General features: G+C 37.1%; 1 protein-coding gene across 1 annotated transcript in view; it reads left to right on the top strand.

Moving 5' to 3' along the window:
• Nucleotides 1–17,884: 17,884 nt before the first annotated feature.
• Nucleotides 17,885–18,776, top strand: part of WDR17 (WD repeat domain 17) — a 42,039-nt gene continuing 41,147 nt past the window's right edge. The window contains 1 exon segment of the mRNA XM_062574671.1: nucleotides 17,885–17,950. Coding sequence (XP_062430655.1) covers nucleotides 17,885–17,950 — 66 coding nt within the window.

Raw genomic sequence — 18,776 nt, 5'->3', positions numbered from 1 at the left:
GCTTTTGTACAAAAGCTACAGTACTCTTTAATTAACGTAGATGCCAAAAATTGCCCAGTTTGAAAACAACAAGATATCAGTTCCACAGTCTGGTCCAGTTCCAGTTACATTAACCACATTGCTTGGTTGAAAAACAGTGATTTAACCTGCAGAGATGAGTAAGGGAGCATGAAGAAATTACACTTGCATGAAAGCACCTGACAAGAAATATGATATCGTATTCCATTAAATGAAAACTGAAGGTTTTGAGTGGTACTTAGGGGAAAAAAAGAGAAAATGGAAAGAGATGTGAATTAAGTGGAACTCTTCTTTAATCCTCCAATCTCCATACATGAATCCTCCAATCTCTGTATATGAAAGATTAATACTCACAACATCCTGCTACACCGAAGACGAACGTGTGAACTCATTCTTCTTTTTACTCTTCAGTTGTATCTGTCACAGATTGACATCATGTTACTAACTATTGCCCAAGTTATCTGCCTGTACTTAAAAGCTGCCAACTGTTAACCTGTAATCGAGAGAAAAGGAGAGGAGAAGAAAGGGGAAAGAAAAACAAAAGTAAGAGAACTCTTACCAAGGAGAGGCAACAAGGTATGTTTAAACACTGGAAGCAGCATGGCAAGGAGACAAGGCTAAAAGCAAATGATTAGTTGTAAATCTGGACCCAAAAGGCTACTCAAAGATGAAGGAAGCAGAAGAGGACTTGAAAGAAGTAACAAGCAGACAAAATAGGAGGGGAGAACAAAAGTTCAAGAAAGGATACAGTAACAACTGCAGAGAAAATGATTTCATAGATCCACAAATGAAGAGATCAGACTCTAGCTCTCTTGCTCATATTCTAATATATGAACAGCAAACTCACAGGGCTATCTCAAAAACAAAGTTCCAGTATAGACAGAAAACCCCGATTCCAGAGAACAAGACTAAACTCTCTGCTCTAGCTCTTGCCAATAGGACAGCACTCCACACTCCTGCAAGTGGTGCAGTCTGCATCACACATACTACAAACTCTCCACAGTGGCATTATGTGGTCCCACCACATGTCCTGGTCCCATCACACACCCTGAGGAGCTTCGCACATGCAATGGCATTAGACCACAGTGCTGAACCTAAACTAGCCCAAAGAAGCCACGTCCAGATCCAGCTGGGGCTATTACAGCAGGATAGCAAGTTTTTTTCTAGCTGAAGGTGCAATTTCAGACTTTGTGTCTCAAAATTGCCATATCTAGGCATTGGCAGTGCTGTGACATCTGACTGCTGGTGACAGAGACTGATAGACAGCCTGTATACACAGGCACATCATTCTTTTTTTCTTGTGATGCCAGGCAAGGGTTACCAAAATAAGTGATAGAGTTTGCAGCATATATAAGGATAAACTTTAACCAATACATAACAGTTGTAGCAGAGATGGCAGCATATCTTATTCCTTTTAAGTAGTTATTGAAAATAACAAGATGAGAATCATTAAAGACCTGAAATTGCTCCTGTTTTCTGTAATTATCTGGTGCTAAATACATTGCGCATATAGTTGTTATAAAGCATAAGCATCTCAGAAAAGTAGCTTTTGACTCAACACAGATGTTCCTATGATTTCTTGATCTGCTAGTTCAAATTAGTGCCAATGTACTTAGGAAAAAAGAAAGAAATTTAATTCATGGGTTTCTTTATTTTTATTTAATCATACGTACTAATGCAGTACTTTCTAGAACAAGGGTTTTTGGTGAGAGCAGTATCCTTTATGGATGAACTACCACAGGAAAAAACTTGTAGGCAAAAAAGCTCTTCGAGCTTGAAACACATGAAGCAAACTTTAAAGCTAAATGCAAGTTGAGAACAGTTGCTCCTAGTTTAATTAGAAATGTGTGAAGTAAATTATTTGAGAGAAAAGATGATTGCTACTTGTGAAAGATGTGAGGTGTTGTTAGTGGAACTGAGTGATAGGACAGTTAATAGCCATCTCTGTTATGGTGGGAAAGAAGAAGGGAGGGCAGAGATTATAATGCACCATCACACCAATAGTTGAGTAGAAGATTCATAATATCCAAGAGAGTTATGAATGTTAGTTCTCAGGCTTATTATTTTAGGATTTTACATTCATTTGCCCTACATTAAGAATATTGGGGCATATTGCCTGGTGGGCCCTTTGAGGCTAAGCCCACACTCCAGGTCTAACTGCTACCAGTGACTGATGAATCTGTACTGCAAACAAGACTCTGTAAGACTGCAAGTAAATGTAGAGCTGGTGAACCTCACTGTGGATGGGATCTGTGCAGCACACTGTGCCTTGACCAGAGGTCCATCTGATGCCACAGTGTTGGTGAAGTAAGTGTTGTAAGTGATAACTGAAAGTGTTAATGCCTTTCCTGTTGAGATCCAAAAGAATCAGCACTTGTTGGTGCAAAACATTGTGTAGGGACTGAACTCAGCAATAACTCATTCTGTTTCTGCTGTAGTAAATTATTAGTAGCAGGCAGAATTCTGTTTCCTTCATGTGGAATGATAAATTGTACATAATTTGCAAAAAAACCAATAACTAACCATATCTTTTTCATCACAAATAGAGCATAGAATTTTGACTAGTCCAGCATTTTTCTGTAATTCATGGAACTTAAATTCTCTATCTTTATCCTAGAGGTTTGTTTACTATAAAAGCCAAGTCCAATTTAGAGGCTAGTTCAGAAATAGCTCTCTTATAAAACTTAACAAACATGAGTCAGTACACCATTATGGACACAAACATACCTGTAAACAGCACATAAAATAAATAATATCAGATAGTTATTTTTATGTAAATATTCAATATTAATGATATAAAATGTATAGTTTATTTTTGGTACTCAGTCTACCATGCTATAGCAATGATAATTTAGATCTTCCAGGACACACTTGTCTTTTTAAAACAGAGTATTTACCCAAAGTATTTTGCATCATTCAAGCTTCTTAGAATGTGTACAATAGCAATATCATTAGTTCAACATTTTTACAATTCATTCTTAGTACATTCTTTATGGGCATGCTGTTAAAAAAAAAAAAAAAAAAAAAAAAAAAACTTTCTTTCAATGCAGACCAACTCTTAACTGCATCTTAGGAGCCTGGAACAAGGCTACCTCTGTATTATAAAAATGTTTTTGAAATCAATAAACAGCTTGATAGTTTATCTTACTGATTCTAGTCCTAGCTATAGTTTCTTTTGATTAGAGAAAAGGATTTATCATGCCACCTAAAGCTAAAGATCTCATAGATTTTTCAGGCCTTAGAACATTTTCTAAGTACCTTAAACTTAAGGGAAGAAAGGAAGATAATGAAGTAACTGTCTGTGATCTCATTGTCATTTAAATGTCAAATGAAGTGACTGAAAACTTGTGCAAAATACCAGATCTATGCAATAAAATGCTTATTTTTCAAACTCATTTTTATTTATAATCTATTGATTTATTAGTATTTCAAAAATCTCAGGTATTAAATAGTTCTTGAGTGTCACTTAGGGTATTTTCCAAAACATAGAATTAATCAATCAATATAGAACACAAGTCTGTGTATAATCAACAATATAGATTTTTATTTTTAGAAATGTTAAAGGACTCTAAATAAAAATTTTACTTGTTAATAAAATACTTAATCCCAAATCTGATTCTGTGATTCAGCTGTGCATCTGGCGAGGCCTCTCACTCGCCATTTCCATCCCCATTAATTCTCTATTTTTCACTTTTGATTATCACGGTATCTTTATTTCTAATGATTCTATCATTATTCCCGCAGAGTACCAGGATGACACCTTTGCTGAAATGGCAATTCAGTACATTATGTGTCATTTTCAGATACATGTACCATCACTGAAATCTCATCTATTAGTTATTTTCACTTCACAAATAATGCAGAAACATTAATCTACAGTAAGGTCCTATCTTTTAACCAGTCCTTCAAAACTCCAGTTTACCTATAGTTGGCTTGTATGTTTGCTCTGCAATGGCTCATGAAAGCAAAAAATATTACCTAATACTTGGCATGAGCCAATTTATTGGTATTATTATTAGACTGAGGATAAAAGTGATTTTTCCAAAACTGCAATTTTTGACAGACTACCCAATTCCTCTGTATTTTGGACCAGACCACTTGAAAGCTAATGAATATCTATGATTTTTGTAGTGCAGGAACACTCCCTGAAGTTCCTCTACTTTCAGATCATCTTCAGCCACACCTTTGAATTGAATATGCAGTAGCATCTCAAGAGATAAAGCCAGCAGGCATGAACAGAGTACACAGGATTCCGTTTTTGGAATGAATCCAAGATAGGCAGAGGAGCCTTCCAAAATTTTGTCTATAGCTAATGTAAGGGTGCTTTAGAAGCATGTGTTTGGAGGACACATCTGTGGTAAGCAATGCCAGTTCTTTGTGTATGTGCTTCTTGGAGATATATTTCAAAAATAAATCCTAATCCAGAGGTCTCTAGAACATCTGGGTAGCATTATCTAGGCCTGGGCAGCCCTACCTACTTTGCCAGTAAGTATTTTGGAAGGGATTCAGGTGGCTTAAGTTTAGGTATCTAAAATTCTTGTAACAGTTAATAAATAAGGAGTTAATCAATACAGTCAATAGAGCCCAGCAAACAATTCATTTTACCCTAAAGAAACACCCAGTGGCTGGTGAACTGAGTACTCTCTGTGAGAGATTCTGAAAGATTGTGTGAGACTTCTGTGAGAGATTCACCATAAAGACACTTTAAATACTTACAGTTAAGTGCTTCAATGTAAATGCTCTACTCTCAAATTGAATCTCACCCCAATGGCAGATTTTTTAACAGAACCTAATTGCCACCCAGAGTAGAGAGCATCATAAGTTGTTAGAAAAGCTGCTCTTTGAAAATTACTGGCAGTCATCAGGCAGGAAGAATCTGTCCTTATCTCATCAGTTCCTTAGTTCATGCAGAACCTCTGTGTCCAAAATCTAGACAGTACAAGTCCTTAAAAGCAAGTGAGTTTTTCTGATTTTGACCTCATTTGCATACACTGGCCTCTTTGATGGATACCCATTTCCAGAAATTAATTCTAGGCAGTCATAGTGCTTTAACTACCAGACATCCTAAAAGCTAATGATTTTAGTCACAGTACAGACCATCAGCATTTAAAAAACAAATGCATCAATTAGGTATAATGAATGGGACTTCTTTCAAGTATTTTTTTTCCTCAACCCCCCTCAATAAGCACTTCTCAGCAAGAATGAAGAAAAAGAAACATCAGCCTGCATCCTACATGAAATTCTTTTAGATACTTGGAAGTAATTTGACAGTTAACACTAGGTGGAAAAGCATACAACCACTGCCAGGCAGCAGTCTAACAGTATTATAGGATCACTGCTGGAAATAAACCTTAGTGAAAAATTAAAATAAAATAATATTTCCTCACTCCCACCAGAGGTCAGTCACATCATAGGAATCAAATATAAGTCACCAAAATTCTAAGTACTCATTGAGTCTACATTTGGTATAAATTTAAACTCCATTTTAGTCAAATTTAAAATACTAATTCTAATTCTTTTATTGTGGGGATAGATATTTTCTATCCTGGCTTAACAGCACAACTGCAGGAGAAAATATAGAGCTCTGGTAACAAAAAGAATAAACTAGCTGAGTAAGTTTAAGATTAGCTTTCAGAGATAAAAAATGAATATATATCTTCTTATGAAGGAGCAAGAAACAATTCTGTAAAAACCTAAGGTGCTGGTAAACTGTAACTAATGGATAAGACTGCGCATGATAGAGGTGGACAGCAACAAGCTAGCATATCTCACCATGACAGTCACATTTCTTGAGCTGAAAGCCACAAGAGAAGTCAGAAGAACTAGGAATCGATCTTCGGAGTGTGGTAGAGTAAGATACCTTACATAAATGGGTCATTACACAGGCCTAGATTAACCAAAACTCTTAGCATTTAGTAAGAATTGCATTATTCTACTGACTAAAGCAAAACACAGACATAGGAGTGCTCAATATGACCTCAGGAATGAGAGATTATTAAAACTTCATGCACTCAGATGTGAGTAGTCCTATTTAAATAAAATGTTCTTGTTCTTAACATGTGAAAGATTATTAAATCTTTTCTCTGTAACACATTTCTTTAACATTTTATTCTCTACGCATGATTTTTAGATTGAGGGAAGCGATTATCCCTCTTTATTCAGAACTCATTAGACCTTGTCCAGAATATGGCTTCCAGTTTTGGACCCCCAGTACACACAAGACATCAACAAACTGGAGCGAGTTCAGCAGAGGGCCACCAAGAGAAAGCCATGAGCAACCTGGTCTGACATCACAGTTGACCCCACTTTGAAGAAGAGTTTTGACTAGATGGCCTCCTGAACTCCCTTCCAACCTGAATTATCCTATCATACTATCTTATTATCCCGTGAATCTATGCTATGATTCCCAAAAGCCATCTCTTTTACAGGATGAATCTTCTGAGCTCACTCAGCCTCTCTCCTTTTATGCAATCACTCTTCTGAGCATCCTGGTTGCCAATAATACCATTATACTGTCAGAAATATATGATAATCCCACACCTTGCAGATTTTAGGCAGTTCCATTCACTCTATTTAAAGGGGATATAGTAGAACCAGAAAAGATAGAGACAGGGAACAAGGATGATAATCTGGATGTATAGATCCGTTCTTATCTGAGAAGAGACAAAACAGGCTAGAGCTCTTCAACCTATGAAAGGGAAAAAAGAGCAGAAAAGATTTCCATAGCTGAAAAGAGCAATGAAATCATGAGTGATGCATAGAAATAGAACAGGAAAAGATTATTTGCTATCTGTCATTAAAAATGGAGAACATAAATTACCAGAATGTTTTAAAATGAACAAATAGAAATCCTTTGCCAGACGAGATTAATTTTAGAATTCATTGCAATGGGATGTTTTAGAGGCTAACATTTAAAAGGGTGCACAAACTCGAGGAGGACATATACATGATCTAAATATAATTTTCATACAAGACGTATGAATTTATGACTGTCAAAAGGGATAATATCAGGAAGGAAAAGATAGGTGGCCTGTTTCCTTATGTTCTTTGCATCTACTCCTTCTAGAAGCTTTTGTTGGAGATGGAACATAGTGCTCATGGGACCTCTTGTATGACCAAGACCCTAATTTACGATTGTGAAATGGGTTAATGTGAAGAGAGGAAAGCGTATACGGCTTTCTTTCTTATTCTCTGTGCACCTCTCTCAAAGGAGAAGAGAAAGACAAGCAGATGGGAAAAGCAAGTACAGAAATGAGTGCTGCTGTCCGATAAATGTACACGGATTAAAAGCCAGCATGCTGGACCTGACGATTCGGGACTGGGGGAATTCCTCTGTACGTAACACGACCGCCAGCATTTCTTTTCAGGCCCTGAGTGCCGAGCGGTGGTGTTCACAGATGGGGCTCACATAGAGGTAAAAGGCTCAAAATTTGTATTATCTTTAAATCCTTAGCTTAGCTTTTCCTGTGAACAGACCGCAGCTGAGAAAATATACTTTAACTAGAAATTGGTATATACATATTTTTAAATAAAAGATAGATTTTTTTTTTTGAAAAAGCTCACCAGTTTATTGTCAAAGTGTTATGGCAGTCCACTGTACCGCAATGTACTTTCCCAAGACTTTATGGGATGATATGAATACAACAGAGAGAGAGTCTCCAAGCACACTCAAATACTGTTTTCTTTGACCTGAGGAGCACAACACTTAAACCACAGGATACTGCCGGGGAGGAATCCCTTAAAGTCTCATTGGCAGAGTGAGGGATACCGACAGCAAACCGATAGCCACGAATAAAGGAATAAATGCCAGCAAAGACGAACTAGTTTGCTTTTCAGCGAGGATAAAACGGCTCCTCTTTAACAGAATACAGATTGCTAGTGGCAAGCATACTCTCCTCCAGCCATAACGAGTTCCCCTCAGGGAAACCGGGACGAGCGCCCGCGACAGCGCGCCAACCGCGTCGCCCTCCGCCGCCCTCCCGCGGCAGGTGCGGCCGGCGCCGCGCCGCCCCCTCCCCGCTCCGTTGCTAGGTAACTCGCCCCACCCGCTCCGCGCCGCACCGGTCGCCGCTCCCGACTCCCAACGGCCGCGCCTCTCCCTCCAATCAGCGCGCGGCGGGGGCGGGCCCGACGGGTTGCCCGGGCGACGGGGTTCGTTTGCCCCTGCGCGGTGAGGACGGCGGAGGTGTTGCCGGCCCCGCAGGTGAGGGCCGTGGCCGTGGCCGTGGCCGTGGCCGTGGCCGTGGCCGTGCGGGTGGGTAAGTACCTGTAGCGCGTGCTCGGCCTCGGGCTGGCGGCTGAGCCCGGTGCGGGCTTGGTTGTCGCGCTCCTGTACGCTCGGCGCCGCCCTGCGCCCCGGGGGAGGGGGCAGCGGCGGCCCCGGGGAGCTTTCAGGGCTTTGGGCAGTGCTCCAGAGCATTCCAGGGCTCGAGGCGCTGTTGGTTTCTGCTTTGTGTGTGGCACTTCCGCACTGTATGCATATCTCTGTGCAAGCATGCTGGCATAAAAAGAAATACGTATTTTATATATATACGTGTGTGTGTGTTTGTGTGAACAACTTAAAATCCTGTAAGCCTGGTGGGAGCAATCTTTAGAAGAAGCGTTTTGCTTGGAAAACACTTACTGTCTGCAGGGAGGGAGAGCTGTTGGCTTGTTTGTACTTTAAATGCTTTTCACAGCTGGGACAGAGGTGAGAGGGGAAAACAAAAACAAGCTTAGAGAGTTAAGAGACTTAAAAAAAAAAAAAAAAAAAAAAAAAACTAAACTACCGGTTAAGCAAACCGAAGATAGGAAAACAAGTTGAAGGCAGATGGCTGCACATATGAAGAAATAAACACCGAGAGTGACTTATGTTAACTAAATTCCTCTGATGTTTTGGAGGAATGGGAACGGTCCTGCAGAGGTTTGAGGCACTACTATAGAAGGCTTGAAAATAGCAGGTGTGAAATCAGAGTCTGAGTAGGATCTTTAATTACTTGGAATGCTGTAGTAAAGAGTGTAATCTGGGATTTTAAAACCAGTAAGGACCATAATGACCTTAATATTTGTTGTAATAACTTCATGAGATAAATCATAAATACCTGCCTGAAAATTCCTGTTTCAGGCCATCAAACTGTATCAAGAATGACTTTCTGAAGCACATCCTTCAAAAATATCTTGTGGTGGAGAAGCTTAAATTTCTTCTGTGTTAGAAGTGTAGATTTTTTTTTCACTTACGCCTCACTTTAAAATCTTGTCATCACATTGTGTATTTTCTGATACTTTCTCTTCTCACATTTGGTGCGTCAGAGTTCAAGTGGACAATGAGAGTTACTTCAGCAAGTCCTGGTGATGATACTGTGTAACTTGTGTGTTTTACTAATATGAGGCAAAATTATATGTAGAACAGAGAAGAAAGCATCAAGATGAAACAAGGTGTTAGAATCCAAAAGTTAAGAGCTGAGAATCCGCCAGTAAGATATAGTGTATTTCAGTAACATACTATGTGATTCAGGCAAGCCGTTATTTCTGGTAGCAGCAGAGCTATCCTTTGGGTCCTAGAAAAGGATAAAAGTTTTATACAGCTGTCTTTTCACCATATAAGTCTTATAGTAAGTACACCTTGGCCGAATCCATTAAGGCCATCTTATTCCTTATCCTGTCCTAGCACAGTCTAGAAAACCTGGGTTTGTTACTGTGTTGCATTTGTTGGATTAACAGTGAAAACTTGTGCAAGTTTGTTGACTATTTTACAATATTGTATATTAGTTCCCAAGGCACTGTTGTCATGTCGCGTGGGGACTTGGCTCTTCTGGGTCTTTGTCTCATTTGTTGTTGTTTCAGTTTGTGGCAATGGCCTTGACTGCTCCATCCTCTCTGCTCAGGCTTTTCCTTAGACCACCTGGGATATTTTGTTCAGTTTTATGTGGGAACTTGTGTGTAAGTGGACAAATTACAAAATTGTAACTTCTAAAATCTGCATCAGTGATGGAGCTTTCTATTCATTGCCCAGTGTCTGATTTTCTGTTTAACGTTGGTGGATCCTGAGCTCTCACAGCCAGTTGTTGGACTGGAAAAGTTACACTGATGTCTTTCGTTCCGGTGTTGTATATCATTGGCCTTATGTTTGGTGAAGTTAATACTTCCTTTCCCTTCCTTAATGATATTTTTTTTCTTGATGCTTTTACTGACTATAAGTTTGGCTCAGGCAAAATGAGTTGCAGTATAGATAGACATAGATAAATCCTGTAGCATGATACATGTCTGTCTTGCCATGTTAACTGTTTGTTAATAGACTAAATAAACTTTTTTTAAAAATGAAACTGGGATACTTCAGCTTTCGGTGCATATTTGATATATGTGTAGCAATTATAAAAACCAGGGCAAATAATTTGATATAGAAATAACTTTATGAATAAGGGCTATAATTTTCCTCCATGAATATTCCATGCGCCCATGGTTTTTTGTCTTTTTTATTTTTTTTCCTCCAAGGAGTTTAAAAATCTCAAACTATAAATGAGTGTGTTTATATGCATAGTATCACTGTTACTTCTGCTTAACAGATGCTTCAATTTTATTCTGTAAAATACACATATAGTATTAAGAAAAAGGGAAGATAAAATGTTTATTTTCTTCACAGATGTTTTAAAGCTATCTCCTTAAAAAGGAAAGAAGTGTAACTATAAAAAATAATTAATTGAATTTCTTTTTCAAGATCCAATTATGGAACATCCTCAGGAAGATATATAATCAAGCTCAGTCCACTGCTATTGTTAGCAGCTAGAGCCTAATCTTCCTCATAAACTGATCAAGCTGAATCTTAAAAGTAGCTCAGTTTTTGTCCTTGTACTCTTAATGGAAGGTTGTTCTAAAAATCTCATGATGGTGATGGTATTATGCATGTGTTACTAACAGTTTATTCTGATCATAGTAAATGGCTTGGCTATCCTGAATGTCCTGATAATTCTGTACAGCTTGTTGGGAAAGAGCAAATGAGGAAGAGTGGACAACCACTAACGCTCCGCTGATGTTTACACTATCAATAACTGGAGGGTGGGTGGATGTTAGTTGTAGACTGAGCTCATATGGCATAGCATCACTGAGACATAGGTCCACTATGTCATTGTCATGTTTGTTTATTGCAGAGTTTTACTGTAAACATTTAGAGTTGTGTGTCTGTTCAACAAAAGTGTTGTATTATTTTGCATTATTCTAGTTAGTAGTAAATTCCAAAGTTTTCACATACTGTAATTTATTTTATTATCGTTATATGTCATACCTTCATTGAAGAGATTTTCAAAGCACTAATTAAATAAAACGTGAGCTGCTTTTAGCTCCTTACTGTAGATATTAGTATAATGAATGTATATAATGTCATTTTTAAAAATGTTATACTCTAAAATAAAGATTAAAATTTTTTTGATTGTTTTGTTCTTTTTCTTTATTTTACACTTTTTTTTGTCACAAAGACCTTGAGTTCCTATTATGTATCTAGTAGCTTCAAAATATATCAAAAGACGTAATACAAACCTGTAGCGTATTTAGTCATTAATCACATAATATGCCTCATCACAGCACTAAAAATTATAAAACTCTGTGTATGTAGATTGACATAGAATGGGTTTTGTTGTCGATTTGGCTAGATACAGTGACTCTGGAGGTAGGCTTACTAAAATTCCAGTTTCTGTGGGGTGTATATAGTGTCAGTTATTTGGAATTCATTCTTAATTCTGGCTCATATTTAATGCTACTGAATTATGGCAAGAATACATAAACCCTGACTTCTTATAAGAAATAGACAAATATCTGTATATGATTTAAGCAGAAGCAAACAGTGTTTAGAATTCTTTTTGGGCGGAGAGAACTGCGTAGTTGATTTGACATAGCATATCAACTGCTACTTATTTAATAAGAAAAAATAGGAGGCAGAAGTGACAGATTAAGGTAGAGAGATTTCTTACCTCTCTTCCTTTCTTCAGTGTCTTTCTTCATAACTGAAATGCCTTGCTGACTTCAGCTGTTGCAGGATAACATGGAACAGTGTTAGCTTATTCATTCTAGTGCTGTTGAGATTCTTACTGCTCAGAAGTATTATTTTATATATATATATATATATATATATATATATATATATGTACGTATGCATGTATCTAGAAGACATTGGATGTATTATATTTAGGGGTATGTTTAAGAATACAGCTTAGATCTAGATTGAAGCCACAGCATCCTTCAGTAGCTTGTCCTTTCAGGCTCTTTTAAGGTGTATATGCCTATGTAGAAAGCAGAATAATAGATTAATACTTAAAAAAAAAAGTACCCAGAAGTAAGATCTACTTTCAGATCAAATACAATCAAATACAAATAGGAGAAAAACACTTTTTTCCCCTCAAGTATTGAAGTTTGAAACTCTGAACTGAAACCACACGCTGTCATATTTTGATGCTAAAACATCACAACTCATCAACATTTCCATTTCACCCTTCTGACTGTGTGTGTGTGTTTGTATTGCCTAGCTAATCGAAATCTGGGCTAAGTACTCAACTATTTTATCTGCATTATTGGGGATTGTGACCAGCTCAGTAACTGTCATCATAAGACAGATTCCTAGCACATCCTTCCATTGTTATTATACAAGGCAGAATCATTAAAAGCACTTGAAGAAACAATTACTGTTTTACTGCTACTGGATCCTGTCTTCATCCTACTGGAGCAATCCAGTAGGAGGAAATTTCATGGAAATTTTGTGAGTTTCTATCCTGCCTAAGATCTATATCAAGGATAATCTGAGGTTGTCATCATCAATAAAGTACGCTTTCACTTAGCTTCAAGAAGATGACTTCATCTTCTTGAAGTTTCTGATTCTGAAATCACTTGAACTGTTTGGTATTCAACGTTTTTGAGAATAATTAATTTGATTTAGGAATCCAAATAAAGACTTAAGAATCTTGTATAGTTGGCCAGATGTCACTTCAAATGCAGTAGTTGTGTGACTATGGAGTTTTTATTATCCTTGGCAGGTGATGCTTAGAATCTTAAGAATAAATTATATCTGTAATTTTAAAATCTCTGGGACTATAAATATTATCAACTGGTAAAAGTAAATAATAATTAATGTAGCAGAGTGTAGAAAACTTTTAGATGAAAAGTTCCCAAACTTATTTGTTCAGTTGCTGTACAGTGGTATGTAGCTGCTGAGACCAGGTCCAGCATATCCTAGAACTGCGCTGCACTCCATGCGTGCACATCTCCCCCCCCCCCATGTGTTGCCTGTGTGGATAAGTGGAAATGTATTCTATAAACAACGTTACTTCCTTTATGACCCACTGAGCTGAGAAACTGTGTACTCCATCCTTTTCCTTTGCCTGGTTTGGGCTCTTCCTCTTGAAACAGCCAGCCTCCCTGGGTCCTTGTAACTCTAGTCTTAAAACTTTGAGATCCAGTGTTTCTACAATCCATATGGATTGTACAGTGCTTCAGTTTAGGCGCACTTAGTGTCCAGACATCTTTGCTGATGTAAACTCTATCTCCACAGTTTAGCTTTCACTTCAGAAACTCTCTTCTGTTCTGTTTTTGTCTTCCTTCCTCACTCTAACTTCCTTGGAGTTGTGAAGTTTATCAGAGCAAATTATGGTTTGAAAACAGAAATAATAGTCTTCTGGAAGACTATTTTCTGTCTTCTGTCATGACAAAATACAGGTTTTCACTGTGTTGTTGGGGTGCAGCCTCAAAAAGCAAAGGAAGAAATCGTCAGAGCCCACAGCTGGTTGTAATGTTGAATGTTGTTACATTCTTGAGGGTAATACCCACTTCTGAGCGTTACACTGTGAGAACATAAGATTGGCTATGTGATTCTGTCTGACCTGATGATGTGGCTTCAAGTGTAGTGCTGGTCTGTGTCTTCCACTCCACCAGTGCACAGGCTCTAATTAGTCTGGCCAGCCTGTAACTGTCTTTTTTCTGAGGTCTTCCTGTGTAACCTTTTTTTTCTCCTTGTGCTATGGGTTTAGCTGTCTTTGTTCAAGGCCAGTTCTGCAGCTGTGGAACCTTGGATCAGACTCAATAAAAATATATAGGCTAGGAGAAAGAGCTGTGAGAAGCTTTGTCTGGGGCTTTCACCCATGCACCCTCTGCCCATTGGCTCCAGAGCTGCATTGAAGCTCGGGCTGCAAGGCCCAGCTTCTAATGGAACCTTTTCTCCAAGTTCTGACTGAGGGATCATAAATAAATACTGTGTCATTATGTGTGTGGGAGGGGGGAAGCAGCCCGCAGTCGTGGGTTTGCCAGCTATATCAATGGAATGGTGGAAGCTGGCTTGCCTCCAAGCACACTGGCTCATTCACAGCCCTGAGGTGCAACCTAATAAACATGACAGTGAGGTTTGGTGAAAAAGGTAGCAATCACTGCAGACAGTGCACTAGAACACATTCAGGTATGACTTCAGGTGGCAGAGGTCCCAAGGTGTGAAATCACTCAGAACGGTATTAGATCTAAGCATTTTTTTTGTATACTTCTGGTTTACTTGTTTTACGTGTCCCGCCTGGCTTATGAAATGCACATGGCAATTTAAAAAAAACTAATGTACTGTTTTCCACAAGATATCAAAAAATATGATCTTGGATTTTGCTATGAAATTTTTATATGTTCATATTCCCTTGGCAGCTTTATATTACAGTATTCATGGTTATTTAAATTTACTCCCAAATGATAAGAAGTAAATATTTGTGAAATGCTAAGTAATAACAGACTTTTTTGACTTGTATCATACACTGATACTATTACTCTTTATTTCTTATCTTTACATGATATTAGTTATTCCATAAGCTTAACAACTTTAGTTTTAAAATGTAGTACTCCATCAGAATTGTTCCTTCTAGGAGTTGAGTTTTGGCCCTGAGAAGCGTAAAATGTACTTTGCTCCCAAGGGAAAGCTATGAAATGTCTGCAAACATAGGCTTTATCACTGCATTAACTCAGGAGTTAATTTCACCATTAAATTAATATGATGTTTTATTGTTTTACTCCTTTTGGAATATTACCAAAATATTTATCAAGCAATCTTTTAAGACATTTCTTCTGATTGAATTTATTAAAATAAATTATTAACATTCAATACTATATCAAAACTCAGTTTTTCTGTTTACTATATCATAGTACCTTTTGTCGCTCTTAAAAGAGAGAACAATGAACAGGTAATGGATGTACTAAATGGATTTTAAGTTAAGTGTATGCTAAACTATTTATGTAATGCTTGATAAGATTAATCTTAATTATAACAATTTAATGATTGGAATATTGTGAGATTTTAAATATTACAATAAAATTATGAAATGTCTGAAGTTTCATGCATCCTACACTGCCCTATTATTATTGATATAGAAATAATTTTGTCAGCAATTGGAGATGCATGAATGAATAGGCAAACAAATACCATATTTAATGGACCCTTGATACATTTGCAGCTACTAGTTTTGTCTTTATTTTTTGTATATAATTTAGTCTAAAGCTTTTTACTTTATTTACAGATAGTTGGAAGACATAGTTTTCAGCAATTTAAGCTCCTATCCACTGTCCTGTGAGATTTTAGTTGTGTCTGTATTGTTGAGCTGATGATATCACCAGTTTGTTCAAAGGGTAATACAGAATGCATATTCATTTACGCTTCCCTGGTGGTCCTGAAACTGAGTGTGAACCTCTCTGTTAGTTCCTCTTGAGAGAATCGCAGCCTTTTAATAAGTTGGTATTGACATTAGAAAATTCAATTTACCTATGCTGTGGAACAGAAATAGAATAGAAACAAATTTTGTTTACTATTGAACAAATTCAGAACTAAACCACGGATTTATATATAATACTTAACAGCATTCAGAATGATGATGGTTGTTCCCTTATGATGAGACAGAACAGCCTGAAAGCAAAGGCTTTCTTAAATATGCCAGTATTGATTTCTTTGAATCCATGATTTTTAGGATGTGACAGGCATTAATAACGTGAACATCTTGATATGATTTGTTCAGCATATTGTAAAATTGTTGTTCCTAGGAGTGTGGTAACACTATCATTTAGTCATAGACCAAGGGCATAGCTGGGCATTTCTTCAGCTGCATGAATAGATGGTGTCTGAATTAATCATGTCTCCCATATAGCATATGAGATCATGCAGCTCTGTGCACTTGGCATTGTTTAAGTTGGAGAAGTTTCAAAGGTAATTGAAGTAATTGAACTCAAGTTACTCAATACTCAATTATTGAGTATTAAACTTGAAGTAATTTGAAAGATTTCAGTAATATGGGAAGTTCCTCTGTATGTTCTTGGAATCCATTTGTCTGGAGGATTACACACTGTTAATACTGATGCTGCTGCTTCCTGTACATATAGTAGATGTTATGATTTTTGTTTTTGTTTGTTTTTTTTCTTTTTTTTTTTTTCTTTTCTTCATTGGGTGGCATAATTTCTGAGTAAAAGGTTGGAAGGCAAAAATATTGCTTCTCCTCCTTACTTCCCTACTGTGTACCTGAGAGCTCAACCTGCATATGCGGCAGCCTTAATGGAAAGTAAGTTTGCTAGAACAGGGCACTGAATGACACTGAATCACATACCAGTGGTAGAAGGAGGAATTACTGCTTCCTCTCTTTTTGAAACGCTAGGTAGTGTTGGCCACTAACTTTAAGTTAGTATTTGGTCCTTCTGGCTGTTCTTTTCTTCTTTTGCTTTGTTTGTTTGTTGATTGAGCAATTTACTCCATAGTATGGCTTTTGCATTTATTATATTATTAATTTTGGGAAACGTCTCCTTAATCCAATCCCAAAAGACATAAGCTGTTTGAATTCCAGATCTCTAATGAAGTCGAGGGGAGAGGGTGGTTAGCTCACCAGCACCATCTCTTGAGGATTTGGAAGTTACTGTGACCCCAGAGTCTGAAAGATTTGTGATGGTTCTGAAGCAGGCACAGCCGATAAGGTGTGCTGTTGCAGTACTGAATTGGGGTATGAGCAATACAGTTGTTTTTCCCTCTTTTACCTTGTTCTCGTTAGTAAAATGCACTGTGAATTCGGCTGACGTGAAACTTGAGAGCATACCAAAACCTGCTAATCAGCTGCAGAAGGAATAAACACAGTGAGGCAGCGAAACTATCCTGAGGGAGAGCGAAGAAGCAGAAACATTCTGATGAATGAGCGAGATCAGCTTTGGTCGGGAGCTTTAGAAAGTCTGGTGGCTGTAGGTGAGCCTTTCGGGCTCCGCTGGCTGCGAGCAGTGGAGATGCAGATCTCTTGAAATACCAAAACGTGATCAGAATATTTGTGTTTTCTGTCGTTAAATGTACAATATGGGGCATATGCAATAATTATGGCCCCTCCTTCCTGTAACGTTATTTGTGCCACTTGAAACCACACCCCGTGTAACCAAAGCATAGCAAACCCCGTGATTCTGAAGGTATTTTACATTTCAATGTTTGCTTTTATGCATTGAACCACATTTCTTGCAGACAGTGCATTAACAAAAGGAACATCATTTTTAGCAGATAGATGAGAATGACTCAAACAGCACCTCATTTTCAGAGCTCAAAAGCACCATAAAATTTAGCTTGAAGCACTAACCTCTTTTAATTTTAAAATACTAGACTATATCTAGTAACTGTTTTGTGCCTATTTCAGTGTTTATTTCTGTTTTTTTATTCAGAATCCAATATATAGATATCATTTCAATTGTTAAAAGTATTTCAGATTAAATATTTATGAATTTATAGTTTGTTAATGTAGAATCTTATCACAGAGCTTTGATCTGATCTCTGGGTAGCTTGACTTAGTTTTGAATAAATTTTGGTACAGAATTCATTGTCCTTACATGTGTTCGGATTTATTATTTTTTAATTTCAACTTTGCCCTCTACCATGGCTTGGATGACTTATATTTCCCACTGGTTTGATGAAGATGATTGGTATGAAGGACAACAAAGAGTAAGAATTGTTTAATATTTTTTATTTTACCTCCTTTATATTTTTCTTCTTTATACTGCTGTTTATTTTGTTACTAGTGCTAAAAATAAATATCCATGGTGTGGTGTTAAGAAGGGATATTTAGTACATCTAATGAGATTTTAAATAATAAAAAAGCACATCTAAAATGTGTTTTTGAAGACTAATGTGGATAACTGAATAAAAGATATTGAAACTTCAGTGCCTACCTAGCTGCATTTTTAGATTGTCTAGTTTAATGAGTAGGAATTGTTTAATATAAAACAAAATAGAAATCAAGCATTTAATTTTATAGTATTTAGAGGAATTAATATACTGCTTATGGATTAAACTAATTATAAGCAGTAATTTATTAAAACCAAAAAATATTTAATTAACCTAGGGGCATTTCCAAGTTGTATATTTGACATTTGTACATCTTTTATGGGACTATTAGCATATTTTTCCAAAGAAGAAGAGTGGTCACTATGGCAACCTTTACACAATGTCTTGGATTTCTTTTATTTTTAATAACTGTATGCCTTAGGCAAGCTTGAGCTACAACTGTTTTCATAGCTTTGTGATGGGAAGTGAATGTAAGTCACATTTCTTTCACTGTATCAAATTCCCTTGTGTAACTGTGTGTGTGGGAATTTTTTTCTATCTGTAGTTTTGATACTATGTTCTCAGATATTAAGTCAGAATCAGAATGCAGGAGATGCTACTGAAAAATAGGGACCAACTTTTTTTTTTTTTAATTGCATTAGTGTATGTTACTTGATCATGCCAGTTATTTGCTCATATATATTAAAAACTAGCAGATTTTAAT

The sequence above is a fragment of the Rhea pennata genome, chromosome 4 (genome assembly GCF_028389875.1).
Source record: "Rhea pennata isolate bPtePen1 chromosome 4, bPtePen1.pri, whole genome shotgun sequence".
In the NCBI taxonomy this organism is placed as follows: Eukaryota; Metazoa; Chordata; class Aves; order Rheiformes; family Rheidae; genus Rhea; species Rhea pennata.
The sequence above is the reverse complement of the archived record's forward strand: the minus strand, read 5'-3'. Positions and strand labels throughout refer to the sequence as shown.